Source organism: Pleurodeles waltl, chromosome 3_1 (genome assembly GCF_031143425.1).
Source record: "Pleurodeles waltl isolate 20211129_DDA chromosome 3_1, aPleWal1.hap1.20221129, whole genome shotgun sequence".
In the NCBI taxonomy this organism is placed as follows: Eukaryota; Metazoa; Chordata; class Amphibia; order Caudata; family Salamandridae; genus Pleurodeles; species Pleurodeles waltl.
The window spans coordinates 77,448,070-77,473,953 of record NC_090440.1 but is presented as its reverse complement, the minus strand read 5'-3'; the positions used below and the strand labels follow the sequence as shown (position 1 = coordinate 77,473,953).

General features: G+C 43.1%; 1 protein-coding gene across 1 annotated transcript in view; it reads left to right on the top strand.

Annotated features, from left to right (window-relative positions):
• The window catches only part of LOC138283777 (catalase), a 174,395-nt gene that overhangs the window by 75,148 nt on the left and 73,363 nt on the right, over positions 1-25,884 (top strand). Inside the window, exon 9 of the mRNA XM_069221848.1 lies at positions 6,657-6,795. Coding sequence (XP_069077949.1) covers positions 6,657-6,795 — 139 coding nt within the window. The remainder of the gene's footprint in view (positions 1-6,656; positions 6,796-25,884) is intronic.

Here is a 25,884-nt window from a genome sequence, read left to right as displayed (position 1 = left end):
ATTTCGGAAACGTGAAGTCACAAACCTTATTCTCGTGCCCAAACTAATGAACAGTCTGGAAACCCAAACACATGAAAGGCCATTTGAAAGTTGATTCACGATGTAGGATATGAGCAGTTGTTAAAAATACGTATTCCTTGACAAAAAGGAAAAAGTCTTTGTGGAGCCTTATTCCCTCACGCACAACAAGGGTTGTTCAGATGATTCACCTTTCTGCATGTAGAACAAGGACTTCATTGTTCTGTGCCTTTTTAGTTAACCTTTGACTGGAAAGTAATTTCTCCTCTGGGTTTTTGGCCTGATGGTGTCTGTCTTAGAATCCTGTTTATTTCTTAGTTGATTTTTTTTCTTTTTGTACAAGGAAACCACTTTAGAAAACCCTGTATTTATGGGCTAAAGTACCCCCTGTCATACATTATAAGACAGTTGCTAGTTACCAAGCAGTTCCATGACCACATAGAGGAACAAGGACAACAGCAGAGTTACTTTAGAAGGTCATGGGACTCCTAGGTGTCTTGCTTACAGTGTACGGCATGGGATACTTTATTCATTGATACATGACCATATCGTCATTCTTCCCACAAACGCTTCAGTCTTTGTGCCTTGCTTGTTCATGGAGACAAAAAGAGTAAAAGCAGAATCTGTGCTGGGGAAATTAAACACTCGGCAAAAAGTTGTTAGTCGTCTATGCAAAAAAGATATTAAAATCAGTTAATGTAAGTTAGCTGTAGTTCGGTTTGTGTAGAAACATGCAGAGATTCGGTCTTTCCTGCAGTGACCTAAAGTGTGAAAAAAAATATCAGAAGAGGAAAAAGGCAATTTCGTTTTTCCTTGTTCAAACTGCAGTTGTAATTATGCCCTGTGACCTGCCTTTCAGCCTTTTAGATGGCTATGGCAGCAGGCATTGTGATGTTCAAACTCAACTGTAAAACTTATTACAGTGGAGCAGCTATGTAATTTCTTTAAAAAAGATGATTAGGGATGTCACAAGTACCTGTAATAAGGAAACTGGAGACTGCCTTTTGTAAAGAGATTGCAGGTTCCCGTGTACCAAAGCCGTCATACTGACTATGATAAGTGTTTCTCTTGTGATGGAAGAAGCCATTGGTTGACTAAGAAAATGTCGGCTTGGTCATCTTTTAACACTTTAACTAATGGCAAGGCTAGCATATACAAGAGATGACATGCAAGGTGCAAAAGGACAGGAAGGACATGTCTCATTACGTTGCAAAAAAGATGGGAGAGCCGAAGGAATGTGCTCATGTGGGGTCGAGCCTGCTAAATAGTTCATGAAATATTAATCCTCTACATCAGCACTTGGGAATGGGTTGTGGGGTTAAGTCTGTTTTCATGAGAAGAAGTTTCCCCAGAGACCCTCCGTTTCATCACTGCTTCATCACTTAGGTGACAAAAGGCCATCACTGACAATCTGTACAACTTCAAGGTACTTTTCGAATTTGAGATCTCCAGGGCCACAATGCCATCTTTATTCTCTGACAGGCCTCCTCCCCCACCTGAAATGACTCCCAACAGGCACAGAGTCTTTCTGTATTTTCTAAGCCCAAAATAACTCCTTGCCAAAATGTTAAAGTTGCAGGCCAGGATCTTCATACTGGTACAAGTTATTTTTTCATGTTAGCGGCATAGGTTACCGGAACATCTGGTAGGTCCTGTTATCGCTTTGTTCTCTCTCCACTTAGTCAAATCTCCTAGCTTACACTCCACACCACACACCAATATTGCATTACACCATACACTCTCTGCATTCCAGACACTAACTAAGACATGGAGGGAATGGGTACACCCAGGCTACTAAACATATCCTACCCTAAAGAGGGTCTAGGCATTGCAGGAGCAGGCTTGCCTTTACCAGACCATTTTCTCTGATGGTGAGGACTGTATTGAAGCTGTTTGGTATGATGGTCTCTTGCGTTCATCAGGTCCATATCAAAAGATAATGCATGAAAACAACCAGTGGTTGCAAACTCTAAGAAAAATAAGAGGATGTAGTGGTTATAATAGACCAGGTCAGCAAGGTGATCAGATGGTGGAACAGAGAGAACATATTGAAGAGGAGGGTTTTCTTGATATCTTTTTCTAAAGTCCTCATAATAATAGACCCATCCCAGGTAGGGTGGGGAGCTCACACTGACCAGCAGAAGATAAAGGGGGCTTTGGGCCACACAAGAGGCACCATGCACTTCAACTACTGTGAATAAAAATAAAAACAAATCTCCCTGGTACTGAAAGCCTTCCTGAGCCAAATTCAGAGCAGACAAGTGCATATTCTAATAACTGTTAAGTTCAGTCTGAATAGGATGGTCAAGTCTGTCACAGTCCAACTGCAAGTGGGAAATTGCACAAAGTGTACAATTGCTTGCAAACCAAATTCCAAGGATCGAAAACTCATCTGAGTTAAGAATAGCAACAAACATATCGCACAATTGGGAAATGAAGCAGGACATCAACATAGTACTTTATCAGTAGGGGATTCCACAAGTAAACCTATTTGCAACAGCAAAACAAAAAACGCAAAGTCCCGGTATTTCACATCCAGACACTAGCATCCACAGACTCTAAGGAATCCACTATCAATGAGTTGGCGTGGGATGCCTCCTTACTCTTTTCTCCAAGAGCTCTGATTGCACTAGTCCTGGAAAATTTCAGAGCATCCAATATGACTATGATCATAGTACCGCTCTGGTGGTCACATCAACATAGTCTACTCCAGAAAGTACTTCGAACATTTGTGAAGATAGCAGAACAGAAGGTCACTCGGACAATGCAAAGGGGAGAAGAATGTGTTTAATCACAATCAGAACGCTGAAGTCCTGACTTATGAGCTGGGGTTAACCTGATAAAACATTTAGTATCACTTAATATCATTAGGGAGGCACTTGGACCATCCACAAGGAATCACCATGCTATGAAGTGTAAAAAGTACCTCTGATGAAAAGTACCCTAGTCGCAGGAGAACAATTTTCATGTTCCCCTTTCAGCTGCCTCACACATTTAGTGAACTGCTATTTCTTTTAAGCTTCCCAAATGGTACATTTATTAGGGGTTACAGCTTACATTAGGGGACTTGTGTAAAAACAGGTTTTCGCTATCTGTCATCAAAAGATTCATGAAAGGGGCAAAAAGGCACCATTTATGCACGACAGTCAAACTAGCAGTACTTTTAAGGCAACCATTGAATCGATGGTTAACACTACTCTGGCTCTCCCATGTCCTGACCAACCAAGAGTTGGAAAAAGATTTTGGAAATGGACATTGCGGACTCAATTATTTGATTGTGCTATTATGCACAGCATGCGACTCTGAAAAATATTAAAGGTCAAACCATAACTACAGGTATGTAACTGGTTTCTTTACCTACTCTCTGCCCACACACATCAAAACTACACCGCAGGACACTTCAACCAGTGGACAAATCATACTGTACTACCCTCCATTCTGAAACATGGTTGGGGGGGGGGGGTCCTCGGGATTCCCTCTGCAGGTGTCGTGGGGGGGGCATTGGAGAGGTCAACCCAGGGTGGGCACTTGCTCACAATCGCTTGGGGACCATCTCTTGCTGAGTGGACACCTGGACAGTGGGTGTCGGGTGCACAGGGGTCAGGACCTCACACACTCTGAGTGAGGTGGGAGTCCTTGGTTGTTGGTTTCTTCTTGGTCTGGGCTGCTGTCCACTGAGTTTTTGGTCCTGTGCCAAGTTCCAGAGGGCAGTCCTCTGGAACTTGGCAGAGGTCGCTGATCCTGCTGGATGAGTCGCTGTTTTGTTCAGGATCTTTGAAGCAGGAGACAGGCTGGTAGGGCTGGGGCCAAATCAGTTGTCGTCTTCCTTCTTTTTGTTAGGTCGCCAGGAATTTGGTCAGGTGTTCAGGGAGGCCCTTAAGTCTAAGATTTAGGGGCATTTTAGGGGTCAGAGGGCAGTAGCCAGTGGCTACTGTCCCTGAGGGTGGCTACACCCTGATTGTGCCCACTCCCTTTGGTCCCTGTCCTCCAAACCAAGATGAAGGATTCTGCAGGGGGAGGTCACCTCAGCTCTGTACACCTTAGGGGTGGTCCTGGCTGGGTTGGTCTCTCTGTTCTCCCTAATTTTTCTGCCGGACTTGGTGCCAAAAGTGGGGCTTTGTCCGGGGGCTGGCATCTCCACTAGCTGAGCTTTGAGGCTCACCACCAGGTGTTAAAGTCTGAGGAGGGAGGTGTGAAGCACTTCCATCCAGGACAGGCTTTGTTTCTGACCACTGGGTGCACAAAGGCACTTTGTCTGAAAGTGGCAGGCTGGCACAGACCGGTCAGTCTTACACTGACATCTGGCATCAGTGTGATTTTATTGTGCTGAGAAGTTTGATATCAAACTTCTCAGTATTCAGTGAAGCCATTATGGAGCTGTGGAGTTCGTAATGACAAACTCCCAGACATATATTTAATATGGCCGCACTTACAATTTCTAAGAATAGACCTAGACACTGTAGGGCCATATTGCTCATGCAGCTATGCCTTCACCTGTGGTATAGTGCACCCTGCCTGAGGGCTGTAAGGCCTGCTAGAGGGGTGACTTAACTATGCCACAGGCAGTGATTTGTGGGCAGGCACCCTTAGAGGGGTGCCATGTCGACTGTCTTTTTCTCCTCACTAGCACACCCAAGCTGCAAGGCAGTGTGTATGTGCTTGGTGAGTGGTCACCTAGGATGGCATAATACATGCTTCAGCCCTTGGAGACCTTTCCTGGCCACAAGGGACTTAACTGTGTGCCAGGGTTGTGCCAATTGTAGAAACAAAGGTACAGTTTTAGGAAAGAGCACCAGGGTTGGGGCCTGGTTAGCAGGGTCCCAGCCCACTTTCAATCAAAGTTGGCATCAACAATAGGCAAAAAGTGGGAGGACAACCATGCTGACAGTGGCACTTTCCTACACCTGGAGGTTTGGTAAATTGTGGATTTTTTAACCATTTGATGTGTTTTTCAAATGTACTAAACCCATTCAATAAATGGCAATAGGTTATTGAATTGCTAAATAAGTTTAGGAAAACATACTGAAGTGGTATTTGGAAGGGTTGTGTTTTATGGCATTCTTCCAAATACCGATTAAATATTATGGTGTGTATTAATGTTTTCGGATGCAGAATATTAATATTTTAATGACTGCTGCAAGGTTGTGGGTAAGCCATTCACAAATTGGAAGATGTTCCTAAGGGACCCCTTCCCGTTTTCTGAATGGTCAAAAAACATTTAGACTACTGCTTAATCTTAAAATAAAGCTTCAAAACTTTAAGGAAAACAAGTTGCGTTTAAAAAAATGCTTTATTTAAAAGCAGTCACAGACATGGCAGTCTGCTAATCTCAGCAGGTCACCATCCTTTTGATAACCGATCGTATAGGCCAGTGCCAAATTTGCAACCTGCCTCATTAATATGTATGAAGTAGATCGGATTCTGACCCACTACGATTCTGATTTTTAAGAACCAGCTGACTACCCTAATAGTACATAGGTTGGTTCTTAATAATCTTCACTGGTCACAAAACTACTGGTCGCAAATTGCTAGCAATATTTTTCAACCAGTAAGTAGTACTTATGGTCCTAAGTTCCTTATTTTTTAAAACCTAATTTATGAGCCCATTGTGGGCCACTGTTTTTGTAATGATGGAAACCCCTTTGAAGCACATACCAGTTGCCATCTGCAAAGTGAAAGGCGGACCGGGAGTTTCAAACAGCCCATCTGCCTTTAACTAAAGTGCTGCCCCAGGGTAGGCACAAGTTTGCAGATGTGGTGGGTGAGAGCATTGAATGTAATAGGGTGTACTGACCTGGTCAGTGCCCGGTGCACCATGACACAGATGGGGGCAGTGCACCCTGTTCATTATACACGTCTGTTATTGGAAAAAGGGCCCTCCCGGCAGACCTAAGTCGAAGTTGTGAATAAAACTGCAGGCATTTCATAATGTTACAGTTGGGAACAAATGCAAAGAAAGCAAATGCCCTGTGTTAACTGCATATCGGACATACACGTGACTCAAAGGATGTTTTACTAAAATGGAATGGACTATTGCGTCTTATCAATACAGAAATAATTGAAACTTCCATCAAATGATGTTGCACTATGCGATGTAAAGTACCAATAAGAACATCTAGAATTGTGTGGGAAAGTTATAAATGTGCCCCACCATCCGAGTGTTATTCAGGTTGACTTCTTTATCAGGCCCATATCATCCTAACTGCATTATTATACGACAGCCTTATAGTATGTATTGATCATACAGTGTATAGGTTATGGTACAGTGGTTTTGGAGCTCAGGGTTTAATGTGCTTCCGTTGCCACACTTGACACTGGCTATCTAATTTTACAGTAAATTGATGTTGTTTTAATCCCCACATGTTCTCTCAAGCGCAACACTACTTCTCGTGTACCACCCTAGTTTTTGCTTGCATTGATCTTAGCAGATTCAAGGCACTAATATTTTGTTTTTACTTTTGCCTCTATTACTCTAGAAATACTTTGCTTTTTCTACTGTAACCTGTGTTTTGTACCATCTTCGTCAGGGTATATGTTCTCGTCTCCTACTCTCCCTTTATTGAGATTTTCACAAAATAAAACAAATTTCATATATTTTTTTGTACATTTATTGGTTAGAATTTATTTTTGTATTTTAGGGCCGTCTTTTCTCCTATCCAGATACTCACAGGCATCGGTTGGGGACAAATTATCTGCAGATACCTGTAAACTGCCCCTACAGAACCCGGGTGGCCAACTACCAGAGAGATGGGCCTATGTGCATGTTTGACAACCAAGGTAATGCAAGAGCAATGTGAAACGCAGTTTACTTCATCATAAAACCTGCCCCTGCGGATGTGTCCTACTCGGGCATAAAACCTAACTGACTAATGCGCGTTGGTTTAAGTTTGTGCATACAGTGATGTTCAGTGTATTTGTAAACACTGGTTCTGACACTCTGTGATATTTTACACATAAACTTTAATATATTTTGCCTGCGTTGATATTGACAGTTGTATCATCCTTCTTTTATTCTAGTTCTTTACATTTCTAACAATGCACTATAGCAGCATTTCTTAACCTGTGGTCCAGGGACCCCTGGGGGTCTGCAGTGCCTACGGAAGGGATTCATGACTGCTTAGAAAATCACATAACATAAACAGGTTAATAAAGTGTTTATTAAAAAAGCAACATTGAAACATTTAAAATGTTCCATAAATTAAGTTGGTGCCTTCAGATTGACTTGTGGGAGCAGTGCAAATGCATCAAACAGAATGTAGTATGTACATGGGCTGGCCTTAATTGAATTTGGAAAAGCACCAGTCTTCCCATTAAAATGAACATTTTTATTTATTTTTTGTAAACTAAATGCAATAGCTCATTATTTGTGTATTTGTTTGAGTGATTGTTTCTGTATTTTTGTGTGTTGTTTTGAGGTTCAAGTCGTTGAAATTGCTTAAGCTGCGGTCCTCTGCTTCCATTAATGACCGAGTGAGGGTCCCCAGGTTTCAATTATGATGATTCAGTGGTGGTCCCCGGACTCCAGTAATGATTAAGTGGAGGACCATAGGAGTCAAAAGGTTAAGAATCACTGTTCTAAAGTTTAGGTGCAGTAAGAGCTAGCTCTGCTGTATTTTGGTTGGTTAAGTCAGGAAGGCAGTGGGATCACAGAGACCAGTCATTAGGCATGATGTAACAGCTGGTCTGCTAGAAGTAACGTGGCAAGACAGCATTTAAAAGGGTGCAATTATTCAGAGTTCCTTCCATAAATCAGCAAAAGTTTAACAATCTAATTAGAAGACTCAACCAACAATTATCCAATGGACAGTACTTGGGTAGTCTGACCCCAGATCAAGGAGTGTGCAGCCAACAAATCGAGCACTGTTCATAGAATAGTTTTAAATCAAATCTCTTCTTTAGATCACACTCAACTACACAAGCCATAGTTTTTAAATAGACTCAACCAGAGAGTGAACCTTTATCAAGTCACAGATCTCCTGGGAGATATATTGCCACTTTGGAGTTATTCTTTATAAGGCTCCTAGTGCTAAGGCATAGTTCTAAACTCAAGCAATGTGCAGGGAGTCTGTCATAGAATAGTAAAGTTAGTTACACTGTTTGTGACTCGCAGTTCTCAATGGTGGTTATGCTGGTGCCCAGTGTTGGTTTTAGATCAGGAAATACTATGAAGTAATTGGCATAGGCCACCACAGGCAGATCCTGCTAGAATGAAAGCAGCCTCTTGGCATTAGGTTGAGGCAAAATGTCACTTTAATAAGACAGCAAACCTTCTACTGATCATGCGGTTAAGTCCTATTTCTGGCATTTGCCAATATATTCAGCTAGGTATGCAGCACAAGGCTGTTGGGATGGGGCAATAATTCTACATTTTGTAAGTAAAAGGCTTAGATGTGTGATGGTATCTCCAATCTGAGTGCCTACCTCAGCATGCCTAAGAATGATTCTTTTTCAAATTCATATAGTGCTGTTTTTTCAGGTGGCTTGTTTATGTGGCCTCTGAGGCTTACTCTATTAGCTGTAGTTCAGAAATCTCACAGGTCCTCCTCGTGCGAGTCTCACATTGTGCTTAATGTTTATTCTTGACCTTCTGTCTCCGTGTGAGTAAATGAGTAATTGATGGTAACTGATCCCATGATTGTAACCATGCTCATTTATGTTTTTGCTTTCTTATGTTATGTGCAGTTGTATTACCTAATTATTGTTAGTTGGGATCGAAGTATCTCTCATGATCAATCCCAGTTGTTTATTGCATTTTTTTCAGGCTTTCAATCCTACAGGTTAAGTATTAAAGCAGCACATTGCTCACAGATTCAACAGGATGTTGTACAGCAGTGGTTGCCACATATTCACTCGTTGCAGTTTGAATATGGTCTCAAACTAAACATTTTTAAGCAAACCTCTAAGTTCAAAATAATTAATTTGTTTTTCTCAGATAATCATACACCCATGGCCACATCCCTTTTATGAATGGAAAAAAAAAGTTATTTTTCAGGATCACTTGTAAACTGATATTTAGAATTAATATTGCACAAATTTGTATCTTCGTTATGCTGATTGAGGCAGCGAGTACAGAAATCAATTCAAAGTAGTAATTTCACAGTGCTAAGAAAGTATGTGGGAACAGTGTACATAAACTTGCAGTGAAACCTGAGCTGAATCCGCATTGAACGCAAATGTATTAAATGACCCGCAAGATCATCATCGGTTTTGGTAAGGTGAAGTCTGGTGTTGTAGTTGTAGAGTTTTGACTCTATTTGCACGCATCTGTTGATTCTTCAAAATAGCTTCTTTTTTTTTTTTTTGAGTGAAGGGACTACTGCCTCCTTCCAAATTAAAGGATATACAACTGTTTAGTATCTGATTGTGACCCTTTTAGCAAAGGTATTCAATCTGATCCGGTGCAAATTATAAAACTCTAGGAGGACAGGGGTCCTCAGGTGAGCCTGATTTCATGAGGAAATGTTTTACTTTCGAGGTGGAGATGGGAGGAAATGCTGGTCTGCAGCGTCATCCACACCAAACATGGGGTGAAGCATATCCGTATTCATGTTGAAGTCGGAACAGTTCTTCAAGATTTTGTCTCTGAAGTAGACTTCAACATTGTTGCAGAAAGTTTGTGGGCTCAATAAGGAATGTTGGACCTGAGGAGAAGTTTGTTAGGGGTGTTGCTGGCATTGTTTACACAGTGAGAGGATTTAGCTACCACAGTGACACGCTTATGCATAAGTATCAGTTTTTTATGCTTACCTTTCTTCTCTGGAGTAGAATTAGCCCTCCAATTTCCATTCTTGCCTCCAACACTGCCATCTGAGATCTGTTTGTCCGAAAACCAAGGTGTGAATGCTTTAGTTCTAGTGCCTATCTTAGTTTCAATCAGATCAACCGGGTCGATTGCGGCCATCATCCAAACATTAAAATTCTCTGAGGTGGGTTCCTGTGATCAATTACTTTTCACTAGGACCTCTCTAAGTGCTGATTCTATATCTTTAGAGGAGATTTTACTCTAACTCCTATGTGTGTGTGTATATATATATGTTCGATGGCATGTGTAGCTGCAGATACACATGCTGTGCACATCCCGCCATCTGGTGTTGGGCTCGAAGTGTTACAAGTTGTTTTTCTTCGAAGAAGTCTTTTCGAGTCACGAGACCGAGGGACTCCTCCCATTTCGGCTCCATTGCGCATGGGCGTCGACTCCATCTTAGATTGTTTTTTTTCCCCCATCGGGTTCGGACGTGTTCCTTTACGCTCCGTGTTTCGGGTCGGAAAGTTAGTTAGAATCTCGGAAAAATCGTCGGTATTGTTTGCATTCGGTATCGGGTTAGTTACAACAGATCGACACCGACTTTGGAAGAGCTCCGGTGGCCCTTCGGGTTTTTTTTCGATCCCCCGTCGGGGCCTGGTCGGCCCAGCCACGTGTCTCTTCAAGGCTGATGGAACGGACCCCATTCCGCTTCTGCCCAAAATGCCATAACAAGTATCCATATACAGATCAGCATCTGGTCTGTAACTTGTGTTTGTCGCCAGAACACAAGGAAGATACTTGTGAAGCCTGTCGAGCGTTTCGGTCCAGGAAGACACTAAGGGACCGAAGAGCAAGAAGACTGCAAATAGTGTCGGCGCCGACAGGATAAGGGCGTTTCGAGGAAGATGAAGAAACATTCTCCTTCCAGGAATCGGACTCGGAGGAGATCGATCCTGAGGATCGCCGAAAACCGTGAGTAAGACGTCGAAACACAAAACTCACGAAAAGACCACAAAAGCCCAGGGGACGCCACCGCCAACAGGCTATGGCTTAACCCAAAAAATAGGTGACCGATCATCGGCACCGAAGAAGGGCACGCTGGTGTCGAAGTCATCCGACTCCTGTCGAGATACCGCCACACAGCAATCTCGGGCCCGAGATAGTGGCTCCAAGCAGGTTCGGCACCGAGACAGCGGCACCGAAATGGGTCAGCACAGAGAGACCACGACGCCGAAAGTAAAGTTTTCGTCGGAACCGAAAAGAGCAGCCGAAAAGGTTTCGGTACCGAAACATCCGGCCTCAGAACCGAAAACAAGTTCCTACTCAGAGGAACAAGGACTGTCCTCACAAATGAAGACACATAGATTTGGACAGGATTTGGAGACAATAGAGCCAGACTACACACAAAGAAGGCTCCATATCCAAAAAGAAACAGGGAAGATCAGCACTCTTCCTCCAATCAAAATGAAACGCAAACTTGCCTTCCAAGAAAAGGACAAGCAGCCACAGGCAAAGGTGGCTAAACAAGTAACCCCGCCACCATCTCCAGAAAGCTCTCCGCAACCATCATCGGTAGCCACTCCACCAATGATGCAATCCCCAACTCATACAGGAATGAGTTAAGATGACCCTGACGCATGGGACCTTTATGACGCACCAGTGTCAGATAATAGTCCTGAATGCTATCCAGCTAGACCGTCGCCACCAGAGGATAGTACAGCCTACGCACAGGTGGTGTCGAGAGCAGCAGCATTTCATAATGTCAGCCTTCTTGCAGAGCCCATTGAAGACGATTTTCTTTTTAACACACTGTCGTCCACACACAGCCAGTATCAGTATCTTCCCATGCTACCCGGAATGCTAAAACACTCCAAACAAGTGTTTGAGGAGCCTGTTAAAGAAAGAGCCATTACTCCAAGAGTGGAGAAAAAATATAAACTGCCACCAACAGACCCCGTGTACATCACACAAGAGCTAACACCAGACTCAGTTGTAGTAGGGGCAGCGCGCAAAAGAGCGAACTCACATACTTCAGGAGATGCACCACCTCCAGATAAAGAAAGTTGCAAATTTGATGCTGCAGGCAAAAGGGTGGCGGCACAAGCAGCAAACCAGTGGCGTATTGCAAATTCACAGGCTTTGTTTGCCAGATATGATAGGGCCCATTGGGATGAAATGCAACACTTCATAGAACATTTGCCCAAGGAGTTCCAAAAGAGAGCGCAGCAAGTAGTAGAAGAAGGACAGAGTATCTCCAACAATCAGATACGGTCAGCAAGGGATGCTGCAGACACAGCTGCTAGAACTGTCAACACAGCAGTAACAATAAGGAGACATGCATGGCTGCGTACATCAGGATTTAAACCAGAAATACAGCAAGCTGTGCTGAATATGCCATTCAACGGACAGCAGTTGTTTGGGCCGGAGGTGGACACTGCGATCGAAAAACTTAAAAAAGACACTGACACGGCCAAAGCCATGGGCGCACTCTACTCCCCACAGAGCAGAGGCACATTTCGAAAAACACAGTTTCGAGGGCAAAGCACTGAAGCCACAACCTCACAAACAAGACCCACTTTTCAGAGCCAATATCAGCGGGGAAGTTTTCGGGGACAATATAGAGGGGGACAGTTCCAAAAAAGTAGAGGAAGGTTCCAAAGTCCCAAAACCCCTCAAAATAACCAGTGACTTCCATGTCACAAATCCCCAACACATAACACCTGTGGGGGGGGGGAGACTAAGCAAATTTTACAAATATTGGGAGGGGATAACTACAGACACCTGGGTACTAGCAATTATCCAGCATGGTTATTGCATAGAATTCCTCAAATTCCCTCCAAACATCCCACCGAAAACACACATTATGTCAAAACAACATATAGATCTTCTAGGACTAGAAGTTCAGTCATTGCTACAGAAAGAAGCAATAGAATTTGTACCGAACCAACAGAAAGGGACAGGGGTCTACTCTCTATACTTTCTCATACCCAAAAAAGACAAGAGTCTGAGACCTGTACTAGATCTCAGAACATTAAATACCTACATCAAATCAGATCACTTTCACATGGTGACATTACAGGACGTAATCCCACTACTCAAACAACAAGACTACATGACAACACTAGACCTAAAGGATGCATATTTCCATATACTGATACATCCTTCACACAGAAAGTACTTAAGGTTTGTATTCCAAGGAGTACATTACCAATTCAAGGTGTTGCCGTTCGGAATAACAACTGCGCCAAGAGTTTTTACAAAATGCCTTGCAGTAGTAGCTGCACATATCAGAAGGCAGCAAATACATGTGTTCCCTTACCTAGACGATTGGTTAATCAAAACCAACACGCTAGAACGGTGTTCATAACACACAAAGTACGTCATAGAAACCCTCCACAAACTAGGTTTCTCAATCAACTATACAAAGTCACACCTTCTGCCGTGTCAAACACAGCAATACTTAGGGGCGACAATCAACACACAAAAAGGGATTGCCACCCCAAGCCCACAAAGGATTCAAGCATTTCACAATGTAATACAGGCCATGTATCCAACACAAAAGATACAAGTCAAAATGGTGATGAAACTACTAGGCATGATGTCCTCATGCATAGCCATTGTCCCAAACGCAAGGTTGCACATGCGGCCCTTACAACAGTGCCTAGCATCACAATGGTCACACGCACAGGGTCAACTTCTAGATCTGGCGTTGATAGAACGCCAAACATACGACTCGCTTCATTGGTGGAACAGTATAAATTTAAACCAAGGGCGGCCTTTCCAAGACCCAGTGCCACAATACGTAATAACAGATGCCTCCATGATAGGGTGGGGAGCACACCTTAATCAACACAGCATACAAGGACATTGGAACACTCAGCAAAAACAGTTTCACATAAATCACTTAGAACTATTGGCAGTATTTCTAGCGCTGAAAGCATTTCAACCCATAATAAGCCACAAACACATTCTTGTCAAAACAGACAACATGACAACAATGTACTACCTAAACAAACAGGGAGGGACACACTCAACACAGTTGTGTCTCCTGGCACAGAAAATATGGCATTGGGCGATTCACAACCACATTCGCCTAATAGCACAATTTATTCCAGGAATTCAGAATCAGTTAGCAGACAATCTCTCTCGGGATCATTAACAGATCCACGAATGGGAAATTCACCCCCAAATACTAAACACTTACTTTCAGATTTGGGGAACACCACAAATAGATCTATTTGCAACAAAAGAAAACGCAAAATGCCGAAACTTCGCATCCAGGTACCCACAAGATCAGTTTCAGGGCAATGCGTTATGGATGAGTTGGTCAGGGATATTTGCTTACGCTTTTCCCCCACTCCCACTCCTTCCATATCTGGTAAACAAGTTGAGTAAAAACAAACTCAAACTCATACTAATAGCTTCAACATGGGCAAGACAGCCTTGGTATACAACACTACTAGACCTCTCAGTAGTGCCGCATGTCAAACTACCAAACAAACCAGATCTGTTAACTCAACACAAACAACAGATCAGACATCCAAATCCAGCACCGCTGAATCTAGCAGTCTGGCTCCTGAAATCCTAGAATTCGGACACTTAAACCTTACACAGGAATGTATGGAGGTCATAAAACAAGCTAGAAAGCCTACCACTAGACATTGCTATGCAAATAAGTGGAAAAGATGTGTTTATTATTGCTTAATAATCAAATTCAACCCTTACACGCATCTGCCAAAGACATCGTAGGATACTTACTACATTTGACAAAGTCAAAACTAGCTTTTCCTTCCATTAAGATACATCTTACAGCAATTTCAGCTTACCTGCAAATTAAGCACTCAACTTCTCTATTTAGGATACCAGTCATAAAAGCATTTATGGAAGGCCTAAAGAGAATGATACCACCAAGAACACCACCAGTTCCTTCATGGAACCTCAACATTGTCTTAACACGACTCATGGGTCCACCTTTTGAGCCCATGCACTCTTGTGAAATGCAATACTTAACGTGGAAAGTTGCATTTTTAATTGCCATCACATCTTTAAGAAGAGTAAGTGAGATTCAAGCATTTACCATACAAGAACCATTTATTCAAATACACAAGCATAAAGTAGTTCTACGGACAAATCCAAAATTTTTACCAAAAGTCATATCACCATTCCATTTAAATCAAACAGTAGAATTACCAGTGTTCTTCCCACAGCCAGATTCTGTAGCTGAAAGAGCACTACATACATTAGACATCAAAAGAGCGTTAATGTACTACATTGACAGAACAAAACTAATTCGGAAAACAAAACAATTATTTATTGCTTTCCAAAAACCGCATACAGGAAATCCAATTTCTAAACAAGGCATTGCTAGATGGATAGTTAAATGCATTCAAACCTGTTATCTTAAAGCAAAAAGAGAACTGCCTATTACACCAAAGGCACACTCAACTAGAAAGAAAGGTGCTACCATGGCCTTTCTGGGAAATATTCCAATGACCGAAATATGTAAGGCAGCTACATGGTCTACGCCTCATACATTTACCAAACACTACTGTGTAGATGTGCTAACCGCACAACAAGCCACAGTAGGTCAGGCAGTACTAAGAACATTATTTCAAACAACTTCAACTACTACAGGCTGAACCACCGCTTTTGGGGAGATAACTGCTTACTAGTCTATGCACAGCATGTGTTTCTGCAGCTACACATGCCATCGAACGGAAAATGTCACTTACCCAGTGTACATCTGTTCGTGGCATTAGTCGCTGCAGATTCACATGCGCCCACCCTCCTCCCCGGGAGCCTGTAACCGTTTAGAAGTTGATCTTGAACATTTGTAAATTTGTAAATATATTACTTTAAACTTCATTATGTACATACGTATTCACTCCATTGCATGGGCACTATTACTAGCATACACAACTCCTACCTCACCCTCTGCGGGGAAAACAATCTAAGATGGAGTCGACGCCCATGAGCAATGGAGCCGAAATGGGAGGAGTCCCTCGGTCTCGTGACTCGAAAAGACTTCTTCGAAGAAAAACAACTTGTAACACTCCGAGCCCAACACCAGATGGCGGGATGTGCACAGCATGTGAATCTGCAGCGACTAATGCCACAAACAGATGTACACTGGGTAAGTGACATTTTCCATATATATATATATATATATATATATATATATATATATATATATATATATATATATGTATATGTTCGATACACATGCTATGCATAGGATTCCAACATCTAGTGTTGGGCTTGGAGTGTTACAAGTTGTTTTTCTTCGAAGAAGTCTTTTAGTGTCACAGGATCGAGTGACTCCTTCTCTTCGGTTCCATTGCGCATGGGCCTCGACTCAATTGTTAGATTGTTTTCTTTCCGCCGTCAGGTTCGGATGTGTTTCCACTCCTTCGAGATTTCGATTCTGAAAACTTCTACAAAACTTTCTTTTCGTCTGTATTGTCTTGATCACGTTATTCATCTTCCATCGAAACAGCAGTACCGTCGGGAAACAACTTTGTTCGCCCTTAGGGGCGCGCGTGCCCAACTTGGGTCTATACGGGCTTACCGTGTGGAGAGCCTCATGGCTCGGACTCATTCCGATTCTGCCCTTGGTGCCATGCAAAATACATATACGCAGACCAACATCTGATTTGCAACCTCTGCCTTTCCCCAGACCATCGCGAGGAAAACTACGAGGCCTGTCGATCGTTCCGATCGAAAAAGACTCTGAGGGACTGAAGAGCTAGGAGATTGGAAATGGCATTGAAGACTGGAGAACACCTCGACGTAACAGAGGAAGAACAAAGACAGACAGCAGTCTCGATCCTAGATACAGAGTTGGAGGAGGAATCCGAAGAAGACAGACCCATCACAGCCACCCAGCATGTGAGTACGTCTGCCCCTGCATCCCCACATAAGAAAAAACAGAAGGCCTTGGGGACGCCACTGCCGGCAGGCCATGGTTTGGCGCGAAAAAATACTGTCGGTGACCGACCCTCGAGTTAGGCACTGAGAAAAGGCCACCCCTCCGAAGACATCGGAGTCGACAAAAAGCTCCATTTCAGACTCCAATAGACAACAATTTTTGGAGTCGAAAATAAGAAAAACTGTTTTGGAGCCAAGACCTTCCTCAGCATTTTTTAACCCGAAAAAACTGCACATTTCTGAGCCAAAAAAGAAAGGATATACAGAGGAACATGGACTTTCAAAAAGACTAAGAGAAGGCCTTAAAACCTCTGAGAAGGAGTTGGAGATTGAACCAATACTCCAAATTATGGATGAAAAGCAGTCCAGGATACACATCCATTAAGAAACAGGGAGGATCATCACAGCACCTCCTTTTAAAAAAAAAAAAAAAAAAAAAAAAAAAAGAGAAAACTGGTATTTCAGGAGGAATTGAACACTGCGCAGCCCCCAGCTAAAGTGTCAAAGCAGAAAGAGAAGCCAGCACCTCCTCAGTCCTCTCCTCCTCATTCTCCACACCTACCTACCTCTCCTCAGATAAGTCCTACACCAATGCATTCTCCAAAGCATTCTTTTGACTTTCAACAAGACACTGTTGATCCATGGGATCTTTACTACCCTTATCCCATCCCAAAAAACGACCCAGACAGCTACCCCTCAAAACCGTCTCCTCCTGAAGATACAACAGTATATAATCAGTTGATAGCTAGGGCTGCAGCCTATCATGGGGTGATAATGCACACAGAACCACTAAAGGAAGATTCTTTATTCAATATATCATCAACTACTCATTCTAGGTACCAGTGCCTCCCAGTGCTACCAGGCATGGTAAAGCATGCAGACCACATTTTTAATGAGCCTGTAAAATCAAGAATTATAACACCTAGAATAGAGAAAATACAAACCTGCACCTTCTGACCCTGATTACATCACCCATCAAGTGCCACCTGATTCAGTAGTGGTTAGTGCTGCCAGGAAAAGAGCAAATAGTCAATCCTCAGGAGATGCATCCCCTCCTGATAAGGAAAGCAGAAAATGTGATGCTGCGGGAGAAAGGGTTGAGTCCCAAGCAGCAAACCAACGGAGAATAGCAAATTCACAGGCACTATTAGCTTCTTACGATAGAGCCCATTGGGACGAGATACAGGATATAATATAGCATCTCCCCAAAGAGCACCAAAAAAGGGCTCAACAGGTGGTAGAAGAAGGGCAAGCTATCACTAATAACCAAATAGGATCTGCCCTTGATGCAGCAGATACCGCTGCCAGGAGTGTAAACACGGCAGTCACTATCCATAGACATGCATGGCTGAGATCCTCTGGTTTCAAACCAGAAATACAACAGGCTGTGTTAAACATGCCCTTCGATTAAAAACCCCCAAAAAAGAACAAAAAAAAACAAAAACAAAAAAAACATCTTTTTGGGCCAGAAGTAGACACAGCAATAGAAAAACTACAGAAAGACTCTGACACAGCCAAAGCTATAGGTGCACTCTATTCTACACCATATAGAGGTTCGTTTTGAAAAACTCAGTTTCGAGGAGTTTTCAGACCACAACTGTCAGAGGCATCAACCTCCCAGACAAAACCACCTTACCAAACCCAGTACCAATAAGGTGGTTTTAGAGGCACATAAAGAGGACAATACTCTAGACAGAGGTAAATTCCAAACTTCTAAACAGCAAAACAGTGACTTCCCTCACTCCTTTCCACTCCACAACTCTCCTGGGTGGGGGAAAGACTAAAACAGTTCCACACACATTGGCAAAAAATCACCACAGACAACTGGGTGTTATCGATTATCCGCAATGGTTATTGCCTAGAATTGATGAACACTCTTCCAAATATTCCAACAAGGTTCCACAAGTTAACCCCAGAACATACAGTTCTATTACAAAAAGAGGTCCAGTCTCTACTACTCAAACAAGCAATAGAGTTAGTTCCACAGTCTCAACTGGGAACAGGAGTTTCTTCACTATACTTTCTAATTCCCCAAAAAGATGGCACTCTCAGGCCAATATTAGACCTCAGGTCCCTCAATTTTTACATCCTACCAGAACATTTTCACATGGTAACTCTACAGGATGTTATCCCACTTCTACAAAAACAAGATTTTATGACATCCTTAGACCTCAAAGATGTGTATTTCCACATACCCATTAACCCTGCTCACAAAAAATACCTCAGGTTTGTCGTTCAAGGAAAACACTACCAGTTCAAAGTGTTACCCTTTGGAATAGCAACAGCTCTAAGGGTATTCACAAAGTATACATGTCTTTCTATATCTAGACAATTGGCTAATAAAATCGAGCAGTCGTACACAATGGCAAAATCATACACGTTATGTAATAGAAACCCTACACACACTAGGTTTTTCTATAAACTACCAAATGTCACACCTTCAACCAGCACAAGTACAACCGTACTTGGGTGCAATCCTAAATACTCAGCGAGCTCTAGCGTATCCAAATACACAAAGGATACAAGCTTTCCAAAATCTAATTCCACATGCGGCCCTTACAACAGTGCCTTGCACAACAATGGTCACAGGCACACGGTCAACTCCAAGATATAGTGTTGATAAACCGCCAAACATATATGTCCCTTCAGTGGTGGAATTGGACCTATTTAATCAAAGAGCGGTCATTTCAAGACCCTGTGCCTCAGACCATAATCACAACAGATGCATCAATGATTGGTTGGGGAGCTCACTTAAACAATTACAACATTCAAGGACAATGGGATGTCAAACAGAAACCACTTAGAGTTGTTAGCAGTGTTTCTAGCCCCCAAAGCCTTTCAACCTCTTCTCACTCAAAAGAATGTTCTGACCAAAACAGACAGCATGACAACCATGTATTATCTCAACAAACAGGGAGGGACCCATTCATCCCAACTGTCCCTTCTAGCCCAAAAAAAAAGGAAATGGGCAATCCACAACCAAATTCATCTGTTAGTGCAATACATCCCAGGGACAGACAATCAGTTGGCAGATATCCTCAGCAGAAATCACCAGCAAAACTCATGAATGGGAGATTCATCCTCAAGTACTTCAAACATACTTTCAAAAGTGGGAAACACCAAACATAGATCTATTTGCAACAAGTGAAAACACAAAATGTAAAAACTTTACATCCAGACACCCACATCCCCTATCCAAGGGCAATGCTCTATGGATCAGTTAGTCAGGGATATTTGCTTACGCTCTCCCCCCCCCCTCCTTCCATTTCTAGTCAACAAGTTGCGTCAAACTTCACTCAACACTATACTCATAGCACCAACATGGGCACATCAGCCATTGTACACAACATTACTAGGTCTCTGTAGTACCACACTCCAAACACCCATGCAGACCGGATCTGTTAACACAAAACAGAGGTCAAATCAGACATCCAAACCCCAATGCTCTCCACCTAGCAATTTGGCTCCTGAAGTCATAGAATTTGGATTTTTACAACTCCCATCAGAATGTATGGAAGCAAGAAAACTCACTACTAGATAGTACTATGCAAACAAATGGAAAATATTTGTCTATTACTGTCAATCTAAAAATATGGATAGTTTTACAGCATCAATACAAGATAGTGTGTTATTTACTTCATTTACAAAAATCAAATTTAGCATTTTCTTAAATTAAAATACACCTTACTGCAATTTCTGCATATTTACAAAACATTCAACATAGCTCTTAAATTAGAATTTCTGTCATTAAAGCTTCCATGAAAGGCTTAAAACACATCATTCCACCAAGAACACCACCAGTTCCATCTTGGAATCTAAATATAGTGCTTACAAGACTTATGGGACCACCCTTTGAACCCATGCACTTGTGCCAAATTCAATTTCTAACATGGATAGTTGCCTTCCTAGTGGCAATTACTTCTTTAAGAAGAGTGGGTGAAATCCAAGCTTTTACTCTTGAGGAACCTTTCTTCAAAGTACACAAACATAAAGTTGTACTAAGAACAAATCCAACATTTCTGCCAAAAGTAGTCTCACCATTTCATATTAATCAAACAGTGGAACAGTCAGTCTTCTTCCCACAGCCAGACTCTGTAGTAGAAAGAGCTCTACATACATTAGACATCAAAAGAGCTCTAATGTACTATATAGACAGAACTAAACAATTTAGAAAGACTAAACAACTTTTTGTGGCTTTCCAACAACCACATACAGGCAATCCTATATCAAAACAATGTTTACAAGATGGATTGTAAGGTGCATACAAACATGCTATATCAAAGCAAAAAGACAACTTCTAATCACTCCCAAAGCACATTCTACATGAAAGAAAGGTGCAACAGTGGCTTTTTTTAGGAAATATACCAGTGGCTGAAATATGTAAAGCAGCTACATGGTCAACACCTCATACATTTACTAAACACTACTGTTTGGATATATTATCACAACAACAAGCCACAGTAGCACAAGCTGTTCTAAGAACACAATTTCAAACAACTTAAACTCCTACAGGCTAGCCACTGCTATTTTTGAGATGACAAACTGCTTTGTAATCTATGCATAGCATGTGTATCTGCAGCTACGCATGCCATCAAACGGAAAATGTCACTTACCCATTGTACATCTGTTCGTGGCATGTTGAGCTGCAGATTCGCATGCACTCTCCCTCCTCCCCGGAAACCTGTAGTCGTTTAAGTTAACATATTTGTACATATGTATATACATTTACATTTGCATGGACATCTCTTTTTTCACTTACAAACTCTATCACTCCTTCCTTTACCCTCTGCGGGAAAACAATCTAACAATGGAGTCAATGCCCATGCGCAATGGAACCGAAGAGGAGGAATCACTCGATCCCGTGACTCTAAATGGCTTCTTCGAAGTAAACAACTTGTAACACTCAGAGCCCAACACTAGATGTCTGAATTCTTTGCATAGCATGTGAATCTGCAGATCATGCAGCTCAACATGCCACGAACAGATGTACACTGGGTAAGTGACATTTTCCATATATAAATATATGTATGTTCGATGGCATGTGTAGCTGCAGATACACATGCTGTGCACTAGTCCTGCCATCTAGTGTTTGGCACGGAGTGTTTTCTTCGAAGAAGTCTTTTCGAGTCACGGACTGAGTAACTTCTCCTTTTTCGGCTCCATTGCGCATGGGTGTCGACTCCATTTTAGATTGTTTTCTTTCCGCCATCGGGTTCGGGCGTGTTCCTCTTCTCTCCGTAGTTCAAATCGGGAAACTTAGAAAATCATCGAAATTCGTCGGTATTGTTTACGTTCGGGACTGGTTTAGCTTCATCACATCGGCACCGACAACAAGACCGCTTCGGCGGCCCTTCGTGGCTTCCGCACTTCACCGAGGCCTGGTCGGCCCAACCACACCCGTCGTCGAAGACTATTGGACCGGACCCCCTTCCGTTTCTGTCCCAAGTGTCATACCAAGTATCCTTATACAGACCAGCATCGGGTCTGTAACCTGTGTTTATCGCCCGAACAAAGACAGGATACTTGTGAGGCCTGGCGAGCGTTTCGATCCAAGCAGACTTTAAGGGATCGACGCGCAAGATGACTACAGATGGCGTCGAAGCCGAAACAACATCTCGACGTCGAAGAAGAAGAGATGCGGATATCCAGCCAAGGATCGGACTCTGATGAATCCGACTGTGATCAACCTTCGGCGGCGCAAAAAGTGAGTACACCTGCCCCGTCCCACACCCAAGGTCAATCCAAAAAACTAAAGGCCACGGGGACGCTACTGCCTGAAGGCCATGGCTCCACCCACAGAAAAGAAGGTGACCAAGTAACATCTGCACCGAAAAAGGCCAGGATTTTGCCGAAGACTTCCGACCCCGGCCGAGAAACTGGCACCGAAAAAAGTCGGCATCGAGTTGAGCAAGCCTCGAAAGAGGCTTCGGAGCCGAAACAGTCTTTCTACACTGAAGAGCAAGGGCACTCTCTGCAGCTCAAAGAAAGGCACAGATTTGAGCAGGAACTGGATTTAGAAGAGCATGACCAAACTCAGCAAAGGTTAGAAATCCAGAAAGACACAGGGAAGATGCAAACCATCCCTACGCTCAAGTCAAAAATCAATGAGACTGAGATGCAACCAATAGCCAAAGTGGTTAGAGAAAGATAACCACCCCCACGTTTCTCACCACAAACATCCCCACTCCAATCACCACAGTTGTCACCAGTGGGTACACCAATGGCACAGTCACCCACCCATACTGGGATGACTCAAGACTATGCAGACCACTGGGATCTATACAACCCACCTATATCGGACAACAGCCCAGAGTGTTATCCAACAAAACCGTCACCGCCAGAGGACAGTACGTCCTACACACCGGTATTGGCCAGAGCAGCATCATTCCACAATGTAACAATGCACTCGGAACCAGTGGAGGATGACTTCCTGTTTAACACTCTGGCATCCACGCATGCATCGTACCAAAGTTTACCAATGTTACCGGGCATGCTTAAACACGCACAACAGGTCTTCCAAGAACCTGTAAAAGCGAGAGCTATCACGCCAAGGGTCGAAAAGAAATATAAACCGCCCCCGTCAGACCCAGTGTTTATTACTCCACAGCTCCCTCCGGACTCAGTGGTTGTGGGGGGCTGCAAGGAAACGGGCAAATTCACAATCCGGGGATGTGCCACCCCCTGATAAGGAAAGTCGAAAATTCGACGCAGCAGGGAAAAGAGTGGCAACGCAAGCAGCCATTCAATGGTGAATTGCCAACTCACAAGCCCTACTTGCCCGCTACGACAGGGCGCATTGGGATGAGATGCAAGACATCATCCAGCACTTGCCCAAAGAACACCAAAATAGTGCCCAACAAGTGGTCGAAGAAGGACAGGCCATATCAAACAACCAAATCCAGTCTTCCCTGGACTCTGCTGATACAGCAGCACGGACTGTCAATACAGAAGTAACAATTAAAAGGCATGCATGGCTGCGAAGTTCTGGGTTTAAACCAGAAATACAACAGGTGGTATTGAATATGCCATTTAATCAACATCAACTATTCGGGCCGGAAGTGGATACCGCAATAGAAAAAATGAAAAAAGACACGGACACGGCCAAAGCAATGGGTACGCTCCACTCCTCCCAATACAGAGGAACATTTAGGAAACCACAGTTTAGGGGAGGGTTTAGACAACAACCATCAGAACCATCCACCTCCCAAGCAAAACCCACCTACCAGTCTCAGTACCAGAGAGGGGGGTTTTGTGGTTCCTACAGAGGACAGTTCCCAAGAGGAAGAGGGAAATTCCAGCCTGCCAAGCCAACCCCTAGCAAGCAGTGACTTCAATGTCACACTTCCCCAACACATATCACCGGTGGGGGGGAGATTGACCAAATACTACCACAATTGAACACACATTACCACAGACACGTGGGTCCTATCAATTCTCCTACATGGTTACTGCATAGAGTTCACAACATTCCCTCCAGATGTTCCCCCAAGACTGCACAAAATGTCTCTACAACACTTCGACCTATTACAAATAGAGGTCCAAGCACTGCTACCAAAAGAAGCCATAGAGCTAGTACCCTATCACCAGGAAGGAACAGGCGTTTACTCCCTGTATTTCCTCATCCCGAAAAAAAGACAAAACGTTAAGGCCTATCTTAGATCTCAGAACACTGAATCTCTTCATCAAATCAGATCATTTCCACATGGTAACACTTCAGGACGTAGTCCCCTTACTAAAACAAGGGGAATACATGGCAACACTGGATCTCAAGGATGCGTATTTTGCATCCATCCATCCATCCATCTCACAGGAAATACCTCAGGTTTGTAATACAAGGCAAACATTACCAATTCAAGGTGTTGCCGTTTGAAATAACAGCCCCCAGGGTATTTACAAAATGCCTAGCTGTAGTAGCAGCTCATATAAGGAGACATCACATGCATGTATTTCCATATCTAGACGATTGGCTAATAAAAGCCAACACTCAACGACAATGTCATGTTCACACACAATACGTAATAGATACTCTACACAAACTAGGGTTTTCTATAAATTACCAAAAATCACATTTACAACCATCCCAAATACAACAATACTTGGGAGCAACACTCAACACACAAAGAGCAATTGCCACTCAGTCCACAAAGAGTTCAGTCGTTTCAAAATATAAGCTCAAGCATGCAACCAAACCAACACTACACGGTCAGGTTTGTGATGAAACTACTAGGCATGATGTCCTCATGCATAGCTATTGTCCCAAACGCAAGGCTACACATGCGGCCCTTACAACAGTGCCTAGCAAAACAATGGACGCAAGCACAGGGTCAACTCCCAAGATCTAGTGTTGATAGACCGCCAAACACTCTCTTCGCTTCAGTGGTGGAACCCTGCAAATTTAAACAAAGGGCGGCCTTTTCAAGACCCAGTGCCTCACTCCATTATCAAAACAGACGCCTCCATGATTGGGTGGGGCGCACACCTCAACAATCACAGCATACAAGGTCAACGGGACAGTCAGCAAAAACAACTTGACATAAATCACTTAGAATTGTTAGCAGTCTTTTTAGCACTAAAAGCCTTTCAACCCCTTCTAGCCCACAAACACATTCTTGTCAAAACAGACAATATGACAACAATGTATTATCTAAACAAACAGGGGGGGACACACTCGTCACAGCTGTGTCTCTTAGCACAAAAAAGTTGGCATTGGGCAATTCACAACAACACTCTCCTCATAGCACAATATATACCAGGCATTCACAATCAGTTAGCCGACAATCTCAGTCGAGATCACCAGCAAACTCACGAGTGGGAAATACATCCCCAGATTCTACAAGATCACTTCCACCGCTGGGGGACACCAAACATAGATCTGTTTGCAACAAAAGAAAACGCAAAATGCCAAAACTTCACGTCCAGATACCCACACCCTCAGTCCAAGGGCAATGCTCTATGGATCAGCTGGTCAGGGATATTTGCTTACGCTTTTCCCCCTCTCCTGCGGATTCCTTATCTGGTCAACAAACTGAGTCAAAACAAACTCAAACTAATACTTATCGCACCAACATGGGCTCGCCAACCCTGGTACACCACAATGTTGGACCTATCTGTGGTACCCACATCAAACTACCAAACAGACCAGCTCTGTTAACACAACACAACCAACAGATCAGGCACCTGAATCCAGCATTGCT